The 14913-nt window shown below is 43.9% G+C and overlaps 1 protein-coding gene across 2 annotated transcripts; it reads right to left on the bottom strand.

The window, feature by feature from the left end:
* Positions 1-535: 535 nt before the first annotated feature.
* On the bottom strand, positions 536-14689 carry LOC148069052 (uncharacterized). Of its 2 annotated transcripts, none has more exons than XM_087802000.1 (20): positions 13864-14689; positions 13739-13789; positions 13517-13671; positions 13408-13450; positions 12023-12148; positions 11851-11955; positions 11569-11781; positions 11300-11446; positions 10989-11207; positions 10434-10652; positions 9814-10116; positions 9597-9740; positions 9006-9263; positions 8817-8921; positions 7404-7541; positions 7237-7323; positions 7068-7105; positions 5083-6988; positions 4258-4342; positions 536-1301 (listed from the first exon to the last, which is right to left on the bottom strand). In XM_087802000.1, exons 1-20 carry the CDS (start codon positions 14476-14478, stop codon positions 1261-1263), a joined length of 4998 nt encoding a protein of 1665 aa, XP_087658126.1. In that variant the 5' UTR covers positions 14479-14689; the 3' UTR covers positions 536-1260. The 2 variants fall into 2 exon arrangements, with proteins under 2 accessions (XP_087658126.1, XP_087658125.1); XM_087801999.1 differs by lacking the exon at positions 536-1301 and adding an exon at positions 1566-2286.
* Positions 14690-14913: the final 224 nt, after the last annotated feature.

Raw genomic sequence — 14913 nt, 5'->3', positions numbered from 1 at the left:
TCTACTGCTCGGCATCGAGATGGAGGACTCGCTGCTGCCCCCGCGTGGACGGTCACGTCACTACAATGTTCATATTTTCATAATCATGGCGCTGGAAAGTTCTCGTAAAGCAACAGACACTTTTGAAAAGCGGTTTGTTTATGTTACGACAACTGAAGACGATAACGCGCCATTTGCTCTGAACAAGTGTATCACGAGAGCTGCCAAAAGGGACCTGTTTGGGGCCAAAAGTTCCACCCACGGACAGCAGGCGGCGCCATTTTTATACATTGAATTATATAAACTAAAAGGTACAATACATATATTTGTACCCAAAAATGTTATTTTTAAAATTGTAATTCATTCGTCTTCCAGAATGGTTGATATCCTGACTCATGGATCATTTCTGGTGTTCTAAAAAATTCACTTAAAAAACATATTTAAGGACAACAGAAATCCTCCTTGAGATAGAGATGATAAAAAAATGATTCAAAGTCCTGATAGTTATTCATTTTTGTTATTTATTGGCGTGGGGCAAGATAAAAGAAATACAACGTTACAGTTTCTTGTGGAGGAGAAATAATAGATCATACATATTTATTCAACAGTCAAACAGAAAATCAGAAAAAAAAAAGTCACGCAAGTCTTTCAAACTCTAATAATGGCAAAATCTGTATTTGCCATTCCTGGAGTGCACATGTGTACACAATAGCAAAAGTAGACACCACATGTTTACATTTAGTCTCGTGGCCATGAGTTTAAAAAGAAAACTCAAGATCAAAGTCCACCAGTCCATAAAAGAAAGGTGGGCTCATTTGGTCTGCGTGAATATAAATGGCGGAAATTTAAGGTGCTAGCATAACTATTATGGCATTTATCATGAATGATAAAATATACAAATCAGTGAACCTGACAAACCATGTCACGTGCACAACTTACCTCGTCCTTAACTATGAATCCCAATTCCTTGTGAACTTCATGGGCAGAAGAAAAGTTTTCTCCCAGTAATTCATTTTTAATCACAGCACAAAAAAGGTATAAATAATCTTTGACATTATATTAATACATCAATAAATTCTTATTGGCCGCAGTGGAAAGTACTTGGCAAACATGCAACTCAGATGCTAACAACGAAGACATCCTTGATTGTGAGACAGAAGTGAGTTCTGTAAAAATAATAGAGCAAGAAACTGTTAATTCAAGGGATTGACAATTTAGCAGAGGATAAATGTACTTACTGCTGAGGAGATAACTTAACTCAATCATTTTCATTACTCACCTCTATGTGTAACGACAGATACCAGGGAAACTGGACCGATGGCCTAGATTGAACAGTCAGTGTATGGATTTACAAATCAGTGCCTAACCAGTGATACAAACTGCTACATCATAAACAATATACGATCAATATTCACTTGTAAAATCTACAATAGCAGATGCCAGCATTAGCAGCAATTATTCAATTGAATCGGGACTTACCAATCATTTGAAGACAAAATATCTTCAAGTTCTGTCCAACTATGCAGCTATGAAATGGGCATTAGTTGCTTTGAACACGGAAGAAAAACAAACCAGACACAGAAAAGTGAAACTGAAAACTTTATTTGGATCTTGTCCAGACACATGTGAAACCTTTTTAGTTTCTGCATCACATACATAAAGAGTAACTAAGAGACACCAAACACAATATTTACCAAGAGATTTAGCCAGACTGGCACTTCTCCCACTTCTCCAGGAAGTCCTGCAGGTTCTGGTTGAAGACGTTGACGCCTTTGTGCGACAGATGGATCCCGTCCGGCTGGTACAAACCCGTGTTGGTGCCGCAGCGGATGTTGTCGTGAGAGAGCGACGACCCGCTTATCTCGCTGAAAATGTTGTGGATCCGGCGGTTTACCGTCGTTCGGACCAGGTCCACCTCGTGGCTGTCCAAAGAGTGTGCCCAGGTCCTACGGGGTAAGATGTTAGACCAGACTAGGACGCAGTCTGGGAAAAGGTTTCTTATGGACATCAATTCTTTCTTAACAGACGCCAGGAGATTGGTGGGACTCTCGGTGCTGAGGTCGTTCCCGCCCAGGTGCAGGATCAGAACCTGTGGCCGGGGCCACGAGACCAACAGCTGTTGAAGCTGAAAGAGCAGCTTTGACCAGGTCATACCCGACCAGCCCTGCCACCACACGGTCACCCTACTGGGGTCCAAGCCCAGCTGGGTACCCATCTCCAGGGACTTAGCCTGGGCCTCAGCCCAGTACACCAGCGAGTGACCACAGATCCAAACATTTTGGGCCTTCTTACTGCCACCTGGGCGACCTTAAAAGAAAGAGAAAAGCCAGGCATCAGAGACGCAGTCAAGATCTTTGGTTGTGGCCGAGCGAGCCCTTGTTTATGTCCGGGCTTAATTTCAGCAGAACTTTTAATCGAACCTGGTTACGACCGATTCTTATCGATCAACAACGCTTTCACAGTACAGGCATCAACGATATTGAAGTTTGATATTAGCTCAAATTATACTCAAGTGGACCAGGTCCAAGCGCTCAGTGGGAAAGTACACGGACCGTATAACCGCAATCATTTCACACTTTACGATCTTTGTCTCGACTGCATCGGGGGATGGAAGGCGAGTGAACACGGCTACATTACGTCACCAAGAACTGAGCTTTCTAGACGTTTGTTCGCGATGGAGTGACTCGTCACCGTTACTGCTTTATTGTAGTTTTAACGAAATATGAATTCAAGAGATTGTAAAATAAAAATTCATCATGTCTCGAGAAAAATGTGTTATTTTCAAATGAATCAAAACAACTTCAAGTCATCAATGTTTGGATTAAAGTCTGATATTAACAGTCAGTCTGAAGGAACTGATTCACTTTACCTGGACTTTAAGAAAAACGTGTTCATCTCCGGGTCTTAAAAACAGACACCAACTAGCATGATTTGAGAATCAATAAAATGATACAAACAGAACTTACCATAAAAAGGTTCAGACCAGCATTACCTCGGAAACTGACTGGATGCTTGCAGGAAAGCTGCGCGTATTGATTCCGAAACGTCGTTGATAATTTTGACACTAGACCGATATTTCTTCCGACAATCACATAAAATGCTGACTTGACTGTTAATAAGTACATCAAGACGGCAGCCGATCCGAAAACACATGTCATACAAATACATAAAACAGACTTAGGAGCGTCAAAGATCAGTGTCCATTAGCAGTTATATATACTTGCATCGACTGGACTAACCCAGAAACATTTTACATACGGATAAATGCTCAAATCTGATATTCAAACTTAAATTAAATAAATCAACAAAACGAATACTTGCATTTAACTTAAGAGTATTTTCTTTTAAAGAGTCAATGTGAGGTAAAATCAATTATTTATTTATGACTTTCGCATCTTAGCTATAACAGTCGAGCGTAAAGGTCCCATATTACCCTGGAAAAAGCTTTTCTATGGTAGAAATTTACAATGTTTCTTTCAGCTGCTTTATCTCTATGAACACACGGCTGCCAACAGTCGTATCGCTTCATCTTCCGCACATTGTAATTGTACAAGCGGTTGTTGTTGAGCCAATAAATGTTCGATTCTGACCAAAGACATTATTTAAAGTGGGGATGAAAGGTAACTCGTCGTTTACATTCATGCAAAGGCACCAAAAGACCCGAAACTACACATAAAAAATGTAATTTTGCATAATATGGGACCTTTACAATAAGTCATTTACCGCATATTCCAAAACACATTTGTCCTAAAAGATTCATAAACGCTAGGAAATGGAAGACATTACTTTGTGCAGGTGATTCTTGATTGAAGGACGAAGGCTTAACCGCGAGTAAAGAGACGAGGCGAGTGGAATAATTACGCAATGATTGTGATTCAGGAGGACGACGAGCGGTTCGAGATTACAGTGGCTAGACGACTGAGATGTTGTCCTCAGCTGCTGGTACTCCTTCATAAGCTCACATTCCTTCCACAATATAAACGACGACGTATAATACTAGACATCCACAACGCATCACAAGTTACAAAAACTTCTCACAATGAACAAAGGTCGACTTCAAAACACTTAGCAGGAGGGCCTTAGAAACGTAGCCACGGTCGACACCGTATTATAGACGTAACTTAGCAAGGAGACATACTCACATTGGCTGCATACTAAAGTGAACTAGTACAATTGAAGAGAAAGATATTAATGTGACAAACATATTTTAACTTAGTTTTCCATCTAGCACTCTACACAAGCGGGTCTATAAGTAAATGGTTGATTAAAGTCCTGTACCTGCAGAGATTCCATCCCCTTCAACACAGAGCTTCTTGCAGAAATCTATCTCCTTGGCCAACGCTTTTGTTTTGTAACTGCTCATCTGTAAGAGAAACAATTCTGTCTTCACCACTTGATCACATATCTTGAGTACTTTTATATAGAATCCAGGAGGAAATGTACTCATTTTGACTGCACTTCAGTAGTAAAGCTAAACGACAGTAAAGATGAAATGGATTTAATAGAAGAAAGCTATGCTTGCAACACTGGTGCTGTGTCTCAAATCGCATACTTCTCTTAGTACACTAGAAGTTAGTATGCATCAGGATAGTGTACGTACTAACTAGTAACTAATTCTCCACAGATAGTATGTCTCAAATCAAACTCTGCTGCTACACACTAACAGGAAATGACGCAACAGCTTCTTCTTCTACTACTATTTAACGATGATTTCAACCAGCTGTTTGAACGCTATCGCCACCAATCGAAATATTTGCGAGATATTTAAGCTGGTATCAGCAGCAAAGTCGTGTTTATCCTCCTACTGCTGCTGAAAATGCACCTGTAAGTATATGAATATATATGCATTTATATACACATTACGTAACTTCCGTTTAAAACGTCATTAAGATGGAGATGTTTAGGGTGGTTAGTGTCCATCGAACCATACTCAGTTTTGTGGGCGTGTTAGTATGCCAATTTAGTGTGCATGGAGCACTAAATTTCGCATACTAAGAATTGAGACGAACTTACGCACTAAAAATACTAACTTTGAGTACGCTAGTATGCGATTGGAGACACAGCATGTTTTCTAAATAGAATGGAAATGGGTTTGGACTTCACCTGCTTGGTCTTATGATCGTCCTCAGTCTCAGAGCTGGAGGGACTTGAGATTTGTGAAGTCTGAACTGGTAAATTGAACTGCACCGACTTGGTGGTTTTAGCCGGCTGCTGAGCTGCCAAGGACTTCACCGCCTTCATCAACAGGTTTGCTTGGTTCTGCGTAGTCATCGTGGGCGGACATGACGGCGAGCTGAGAGATGGACCTTCATGAAGCGACAACGGGGGCTGACCAGATGACCGCCGGGGTGGAGGGCCAGGTGGAGGTCCCGGAGGAGTTCTGACACTAGGCTGCTCTGGACGCCGTGGTGGAGGTCCCGGGGGTGGTCCTGGAGGTAGCCTTGAAGTCTGAGGGATTTCCGAGGTTGCAAAAGGGTTTCCTGTATTTAATGAAGCTTGACTGTTGAATGAAGAGCTGTTCCCTAAAAAAGGCCAAGTGACTGGTACAGGTGGATGATCATAATTTGTGGGTGGAGGTCCAGGTGGAGGTCTAGGAGTCCCACTTGGTTTGGAGAAATGTAGCTCTTTTTCAATTTTATTAGTCAGGTTTTTCTTCTGCTGTTCCAAGTTTTCATCCTGTTTAATGGCTTGACCTTGGTCCTCTCTCTCTAGGGAAGAGGATTTGGATCTGGACAACTCACCAGAACCCAGCTTGAGTCCAATGTTCCGCAACAGACTGTGTATCTTTTGGTATGGCTCCTCTTGGCTCGCTTCACTAGTGACGCTCGGAGACACCCCTGGAAGAGGTAGTTTCTGGTTCCCCTCGACTTGCATCCCCTTCCTCGACTCATCCGGAGCAAGTCCGACGATCCTTGAGAAGCCCTGACCATCTACGACTGCGCGCTCATGTGGCAGCAGTTCATCCTGACCGACTGGTTCTTGTTTGCTTTCGGCAGGTTTTCTTCCGAGCATCCCAAGGAAACGGTCAAGTGGAGGTTTTTCATATTCGGGTAAACTACGTTTGGGGGAGGGTCCACGGGGAGACAGTTCTCTTGGGGATGGAGGTTCAAAAGAACGGGACGGCTGAGTTGATGGTACGATCACAAGTTCTGATTGTGACGACCGGACCGGACTTCGTCGCTCTGGCGATCGCCTATGATCCATGTGGTGCGGAGGATCTACATATGCTGGGTTGTGGTACTGACTGTCGTACGGTTCGTCATAAACATCGTAGCGGTCGTTGTAACGGTGGCTCATGGGTGGTGCGTCGCTGTAGGCTGGACGGCTGTCTCGGTACGGATCTCTATACGGGTCGTTATAATGGCTGTAGTACGGATCATCGTAAGGGTACGGGTAGCGGTAGTCTGGGTGGTCCTCTGGTCTTTTCAAGATGGGCCTCATTTGCTTGTACTCCGTGACTGGGTTAGCAACACGACCATGGTCGTAGTCAATGCAAGTCTTCTGACCCGGGTCCGGGCCTCTGAAATCCACCAGAGACTTCTTGTAAGCAATCATCTCGTTCAGCTCCTCCAGCTCTCGCTTCTTTCGAACCAACTCATTATCCACCACTGCAGCTCCTCGTGGTGGTGGGCTCCTCTCCCTCCTTCTCTTCAGGCCGTCATGTTCTTGACTGGAGTAGCTTCTCCTCTTGGACCGGTCCCAGCTCCTGCTACGACTTCTGCTTCGGTTCTTGCTCCTGCTACGACTCCTGCTCCGGTTCTTCTCCCTGCTCCTGCTTCTGCTGCTGCTCCTCGAGCGGCTCCTGGTCCTCATGTGTGATCGATCTCGACTGCGGCCGCTTCTATCTCTTGAAGTGCTGCTTCTCTTCTTAAAGACTCGGCCAAACTTGTCTCTGGACGAACTCCTGCTTCGACTGCGAGTACGACGCCGCGGTGGACTCCTGGGTTCCCTGTTTGCACGGAGACTCTTCACCACTGCTTTCATTTTCTCTGCCTCCGATTGAACTTTACTGCGGACGAACAAAAGTTGATTATCCTCAAAGATACTGTATCATCTCTAAATTGCCAGAAAAGAAAACAACAACTTACTCCGACTCTTCCCCCACTTTCATCAGTTTGAAGGTCATCTGGTCATAAAAGTGAGAACAGTTGAGTGAAAACTACAATTTCATTCAAGTGAATGTTAATTTGAGAAGTGAATGGTGATAATGATCATTTCCGTCAAGAATAAATGTTGATGATGAGAAGAGGACGTCACCTTTTCCTTCGTCGATTTACGGACAGAATGCAAGAAGCTCTCCACATAGCGTTTGACCCGGGTCGCCTGGTCGGTTCCCTCTGGGGTCTGTCGTTTCCAGACAAAAAGAAAATGATTTAGCAACTCAAATTGTTTTGGGTAAGAGTTGTTTTGAAAGAGTGTTTTACCTTCGTGATGCTGAACGAAACCTTCTCATTGAGCTGCAGTCGTTTCTTCTCCATCACCTCCAGCATGGAGAAGAACAGCAAAGGGTTCTCGGAGCACTTGATGACACCCGACATTTCCGAGAACTCGATCACAATACCCTGAACACGAAAGTTGGTTAGTGTTGTACGAGGGCAGAGGTGTCGAACTCAATCACACAAGGGGCCAAAATGTATATTTAATAAACATCTGCTGACGTTTCATTTTTGGAGAGTTCTTTTTTTTCTCAATTATCTTCGTGTTTGTTATCTTTTCGGGCATCTAATGTGCTGATTTAAGTGTGTCTTAAATTGTTCTAGAACCTCTATTATACTCATCAGTTTCTTTTTGCACAAAACTCTCATTTAATAAAGATATTTACATTAGAAAATACGCTTAAGCCCCGCCCACTTCAAATGCGCTGTTTTGGCTGAGAAGAAGTCTCGTCCAGGCAACCACGCCCACTCTGCTCTGATTCGTCACAAAAATACGAGTTGCATTCAAGGACTCATGTAAATTTCAAATTCACCCCTAAACTCCCATTTTGTACATTAAAAACGAATAATAAAAATAAGGTTTTCTGCTTAATGTACACATTACAAAAACACCTAAAGGCAGAAGTAACTCTCAGCATGTTTACATAAATATTTATTTTGTTTATTAACATGTAGGTTCTTAACTGATTTAGATCTTCTAGGGGAGGACACCTGCACCAGAGTGATGTCAGAATGTATAATTTAAACCGTAATCTCGTTTGGTGAGATTTCAGACGGGAGAGAAGTTTATTAAGAAATAACTTCAAAACAGAGCAACGTCATGATGAATGAACGACTGAATCTTGAAGAGGACGACTTCAACATTTACAACATGTGAATAAGTCAGGAGGGTTTTTACATTAAGTGCCCTTTAAACACATTAGAAGTCTCAGTTTGCATGTATTGTATTGTAGTCTATTGTAGACATCAATAACCTGCTCCTTATCTCATCTTAAACATTTAAATTGGTCCCAAAATAACAATTTATCTTCTTTGAGCAAACTATCTAGCGGGCCAAATAAAATGGCCTTGAGTTTGACACGGGGGTACTGGGGTCAACAAAACAGGGTAGTGCAAATCCTGAAAACAACAAAAAGTATATGAAAAGAGGAAAGCTTGAAGTTAAAGAATAAGAGACACCCCATGTTCAGCAGAGTAGTTCTGGTCAGAGGTCATGGACGTGTCTACGCCGGACAAAAGTTCCACCATGGAACTGTTAAGTTACTGCAATAGCAGTCTGATGTGAAACAACATTCTCGGTGTCACCACAAGAAAAATTATTTATGACATCGTGAAGGTGGAGGTTGCTTTTGTCAATGATTTATCCCTCACACACACACATGCAAACACACAAACACTTACATGATGCCGTTCTTCTGTCGACTCCTGAAAAGACTCTGGAAGTATTTCAACGAAAGTCGCTCTTTCCGCTTTAGAATCTCTATGAGTGGATATGTGGAACTTCACCTGTGGGTGAAAGAATCCAAACAGCACTGTAGGGAACCCACTCCAGGTACTTCACCGGACATGACGGACACACAGACTCCTCACCTTGTCTCCCACCATCATGGTAGCCGAGCTCATGAGGTCCTCGGGTCCAAACAGAAGCTGCTTCTGTTCGCTAGAGATGGTTGTAACCAGAAGCCCGGCATCCTCGCCGAGCTCCCCCCCGCTGGAGGAGTCCTCACAATTCTTATCTTTCGCCTCCTGCTGCTCCATTTTAACATCCTTCTTCTCGTCTCCTTCCGCATCGTTGTTCATCTTGTTTTCTGTGTTCCCGCTTCCATCAACCTCGACCTTCACTTTCACCTGCAAAGTATATAAAACAATCTACAGCACACGTGTCAAACTCAAGCACACCAGATGGTAGGTTCAAAATCAAAGTAGATCAGTAGATACATAAAGACTGATGATCTATGAGGATGCATGTGTTTAAGCAACCAGTGTAACGATGTAACCTCATTTGTTAGGAGGTTTGGTGAATGTACATTTTTGCTCAGACCAAACTGGGCCGGTTTCACTTGCATGTTGGCACCAAATAAGATCATTATAATCCATTTGCAACAGCAAGATAACACATGACTCGGCACTACTGTAAAGAAGAGTACGTTGGCCTCCAGGGAAGCAGCGTTAAAAGTGTACCAGTGGCAGTAGCTGGTCCTTGGCTGCACCTCCTACTTCCTTCTTGGTATCCTTGATGATTCGCAGCACGGTGCCTTCAAACGAATCCTTGCTCACGTCGTCGTTCGTGTTTGGCCGATGAAACTTGAAGCCGATGGGGGTCCACTGCGGTAAAAAAGAACCTTAAGTCTCAATTATATTTGTGGGTTTAAGTACGAGTCAGCAAAAATGTCTGCACCTTGTTTAGCGCAGCTTTCAGCGCTGCAGTCACTTCCTCCTTTTTCTTCTTGTCCACGTTCACACGTTGATTGGATTTCTTGGGGTCGTTCATCCTCGTCCTTCTCAGCCGGATGGCTCTCTGCTTCTCCTCTTCGTTCACCGGAACAAGCTTTTCACCGGACAGAGTGAACTCCACCTCCTTCTGGACGTCGCTGGAGGAGAACTCTGTGTCGCTGAAGTTCTCGCACACGTCGAACGAAAGATCTCCATGTTCCTTCGAGCTCACGACGCCCTCTGCTGGTCCCAGATCAGTGATGATGCCCTGATGGAGCAAAAGACCAAGTTCAACTTATAGTTAAGATGCGTCCGTGTGAAGACTATAGAGTAGAACAGTTACTAATGCTCACTCCGCATCAGAAATCTTTTGGCAAAACCTCTAATAAATACACAATAAATCCAAAAGACAATATTAATACAAGTTCAAAGTGGTTTATATATTACTTAACTAAGGTTTTTTAGATGGATTTCCGAACATTTTTAAAGAATCATTTGGCTCCGTTACCAGATACAATCAGTTGAAATGAAGGAGAGTGACAGTAAGTGACAGTAAGTGACAGTAAGTGACAGTAAGTGACCCACCAGGTGGCGAGTCTCCTGCGTGTTGTTGAAGGTGAAGGGGATCTTTGCTCGGATGTTGGTCGCCCTCCTCTCTTTGGTGGTCGCGTCCACCAACAGGTTCACCAGGACCTGGTCGTTCCTCAGGAGCGTAACTCCAGAGTCGTGCTGGTCGAAGGTCACGACGTCTCTGCTGCTGCCGATGTTGGCCTTGATCTTTCCTAAGACGGCAGGTTTGCCCTTCTGCAGAAGTAAGTAAGCAATTTTTATTTATATAGCACTTTTCTAGACCAGGGTCACAAAGCGCTTAAACAATCAAAATAATATTCAATAAAGTATATACTTTAAAGATCAAGATAAAACTGATAACACAACAGGAGTTTCAGAAAATCAAGGAAAAGCCTGAACAAATAAAAACGTCTTGAGATGTTTCTTAAAGGAGTCAGTAGATCCATCAAGCGCAAAGAGAGAAGAAGATCGTTCCAAAGCTTAGGAGCAACAGCCTGAATAGATTTCTCTCCTCTGGTCCTGAAAACCCTTGTTAAGTTATGACATCTGTTCCCTTAAAGAGAAACTTACATGGGCCTTGACCACAGGCTCCACGACCACGCCCTCGTAGAGTTCTGGATCCAGCATCATTTTGGATTCCATCTCCAGCTTCTGGTCACACGTCTTTATGGTCCCGTTAGACCTGCCTTCGCCGGTGACCTTCACAAGTTCTTTGGTGGCAGAGCAGAAGGTGAGGAGGATTCGCTCCTTCACACGCTTGATACGGACCGCACGGGGCCCGGTCTGCGCCTGGAAACGATCGAGTGTTTAATCAAACCTTTAAAAAGATCGTAATTGTTCTAATCTAATCGATGAACGAGGCCAAACTTCCAAATTCTCACCGTGACCACAGAGAATTCCACCTCCTCGTTCAAGTCCTCTTCTGTGAAACCCACTTCGCTGAAGTTCTCACAGGCACTGAAGGGGAGTCCGGAATACTGATCCGACTTAATGACACCCTTGTCCATCTTAAGACTGAGGATGACGCCCTGTGTAACAATCATACGTGTGATCGACTGATCAAAAACACAAAGATATCCAAATCACAGAAATTGCAGGAACGACAGAAGCACAGCTAAAGTAAGTTGGGATGGAGAACATCTAGTCTCACCTTCAGACGAGTCTCCTTGGTGAACGTGAACGAGGATGGGATCAGCGGGTGAATGTTTGTTGCTCTCGTCTTGTCACTGACTATGTCGGTCAGAACGTTAATCAGCACCCGGTCGTTCTTCAAAAGCGTGACCTTGCTGTCCTTTCTAAGGAACGTCAGGTTGGTCTTCAGGGGTCCAATGTTCACGGTGACTTGACCAGGGTCGTCTCCAGACTGTGGACAAAAACATGAATGACGTGCACCTTCAGGACCAGTAGACAGAAAAAGGGGTTCGAGGGTCACCTGTAGCTCCGGGATAGGCTGACTGACAACTGCCTCGTAGATCTCCAGGTCCACAGTCTCAGTTCCATCAGGAGCTACTTTTACGTCTGTAGCCACATTGTAGCCCTAAATGAGAAGATCCATCAGACCAAGATCATAACCACCCCCCCCACACACACACACAAAAACACACCTTCTTACTGTCAACAGCAAAGTGAACAGTGACTCCGGGCTTCAAGGATTCAGTGTCTCCTTGGAAGTCTTTTAAGTCGAAGGTAAACTTGGCCTGATCTTCCCGTTTGATCTGACCCACGTTTGACTGGAGAAAAGGAAACATCATTTTAGTTCTGCCGCACAACACCTCACAGACTATGAGCAGATATCACAGCCAAAAGTGGACTTTGGTAGTAGGGCCGACCACTGGAGGGTTCCATCTCCAATTCAAACACATGCTAATCCCATTAGAGCAACACCCTTCCAGCAGTTATAAGACAAATATTGCAGAGTAATACTATGGAGCCTCACAGAGTTATACTAATTCATCAATTTATTATCAAATTAATAATAATAATAAATATAATACTATATATATAATAAATAAATAAATAATTAAATACATTAATAAATTAATAATAATAATAATAATAATAATTATTAAGGATACAAAGTTTAACATGGAATAGAATGTCAAGATACTATCGCTCCACTCCTGCCCCCAAACTCAGAATTGTACAATCTAATAGCCCAAGGAATGAATGAGTCCTTGATTAAATAATTAATTAATGTTATATTAAAAATAAACAATTTCCCAAAGGAGACCTCCTGAGGGATCAATAAAGTTCTACCTACCTACCTACTATGGAGCTTCACAGAGTAATACTATGGAGCTTCACAGAGTAATACTATGGAGCTTCACAGAGTAATACTACGGAGCTTCACAGAGTAATACTATGGAGCTTCACAGAGTAATACTACGGAGCTTCACAGTGTAATACTATGGAGCTTCACAGAGTAATACTATGGAGCTTCACAGAGTAATACTATGGAGCTTCACAGAGTAATACTATGGAGCTTCACAGAGTAATACTATGGAGCTTCACAGAGTAATACTACGGAGCTTCACAGTGTAATACTATGGAGCTTCACAGAGTAATACTATGGAGCTTCACAGAGTAATACTATGGAGCTTCACAGAGTAATACTATGGAGCTTCACAGAGTAATACTATGGAGCTTCGCAGAGTTATACTATGGAGCTTCACAGAGTAATACTATGGAGCTTCACAGAGTAATACTATGGAGCTTCACAGAGTAATACTACGGAGCTTCACAGAGTAATACTATGGAGCTTCACAGAGTAATACTATGGAGCTTCACAGAGTAATACTATGGAGCTTCACAGAGTAATACTACGGAGCTTCACAGTGTAATACTATGGAGCTTAGTGGAGTTATACGATCAAGATTCACTATGGAGTTATACTATGGAGAAAATTCTAGTCCATAAAAAACTGTACACGAAGTTATGTGATTGATCTCTCAGCAAAAAAAGCGACGCCCCCTTCAAGAAAGCATCTCACCTCAATAAGCAAGATGACCCCGCTGAAGAGTCCTGGAGGCGGCCTAGAACACAAACACACAGGGGTCAGAGGTGATGCCTGGAAGAAACTGATCAACAAAGAGACTCACTTTGCAGCAACTCTTGGCTTTCCCAGAAGCACAGGCTCTTTGGAAGACCTGCTGGGATCTGGTTCAGAAGAAGCAGGTTCTGGGGCAGACGTCTTTCCATCAGAAGACTTTTCTTTCAGAAGAAAAGCGGGTGGAGCGATGATCAACGCTTTCAACTGCAGACAATGTTAAGAACTATATTAATCCACATTAAAGGCATCGTGAGGCAGAGAGTGAACTCACCCACTCGGGCTGATCAGAACCCAGGTTCGGCATCACCGCAGTCGCGGGATCCTGTGGAAACAAAGACAATGAAGTATAAAATGTTGTTCTTCACGTGTTCTGGTTTAGTGGCGACGCCAACTCACTGCCACAGGGGGGAACGTCGGTGGAAATCCAAACGGGGGCACTGGTCCAAATGCTGCATGTTCCGGGGGGGGAATGGCAGGTGGAGGAAGAGGTTCTGGTCCCCGTGGCCCCGGTACATCCCAGCCAGGAGGTCCAACGGCCCCGGGAAGACCACGATGATGTCTCCAGTAGTCTTGGTAACTGCGCCAGTCCGCAGCTGCTGGGCCCCAGTCCGGGGGGGGCAACCAGTCATCGTGTGGGGGGACCCAGTGTTGCGGGGGGCCTCTGGGACCCCAGTCATGGGGTGGAGGTCTCCTGGGTCCCATACCTGGAGGACCCCATTCTTCTGGTGGAAGTCGACCCCAGCCTCCTGGTGGGGGTGGACCCCAACCTCCTGGTGGAGCTGGGCCCCAACTTTCCGGTGGCGGGGGACCCCAACCTCCTGGAGGTGGTGGACCCCAACCTTCCGGCGGCGGGGGACCCCAGCCTCCAGGTGGTCCAAACTCTCCATGTGAAGGGTGTCTAAACGCTTCTGGTGGCGGAGGACCCCATCCTCCCGGGGGCCAGTTCGGTGGGCGCATACCGTAAGGAGGGAAGTCTTCTCCAGGAGGCATCATGGGGGGCCTGTTCATCATGATAGATCTACAGGAGCCAACAGGGCTAAGCTAACTGCGTGTTTACAAACATTCATACACCTTTAGCGGGTGAATATATAAAGTCGGAGAACATTTAAATACACACTTCAATAGTGTGTCGGTCAATATCAAGGTACGTGTAATTAGAATTATGTAGAATAATTAAATTATAAGCAACTTTCGGCCTTATTTCCAACACGATTCCTTCTTCTTCGCGTATTCATGCAAAGTCACATCCAACTAACGAGACGCCCTTGTGGACTGGCGGTGGAACTACATCTTCATATAGTTTCTGTTCTTCGATAAAAGGGACAAAAGGAGGCGAGTTTACGAAGCAAAATATTTTATTCAGTGAATATGCATTTGTTGAAATTACATTTTTTTTGTTATACTTTGTTTTTATAGAATTTATAAAAACTTAAAGTGACATAGACT

The sequence above is a fragment of the Callionymus lyra genome, chromosome 11 (genome assembly GCF_982586985.1).
Source record: "Callionymus lyra chromosome 11, fCalLyr1.hap1.1, whole genome shotgun sequence".
NCBI classification, from domain to species: domain Eukaryota; kingdom Metazoa; phylum Chordata; class Actinopteri; order Syngnathiformes; family Callionymidae; genus Callionymus; species Callionymus lyra.
The sequence above is the reverse complement of the archived record's forward strand: the minus strand, read 5'-3'. Positions and strand labels throughout refer to the sequence as shown.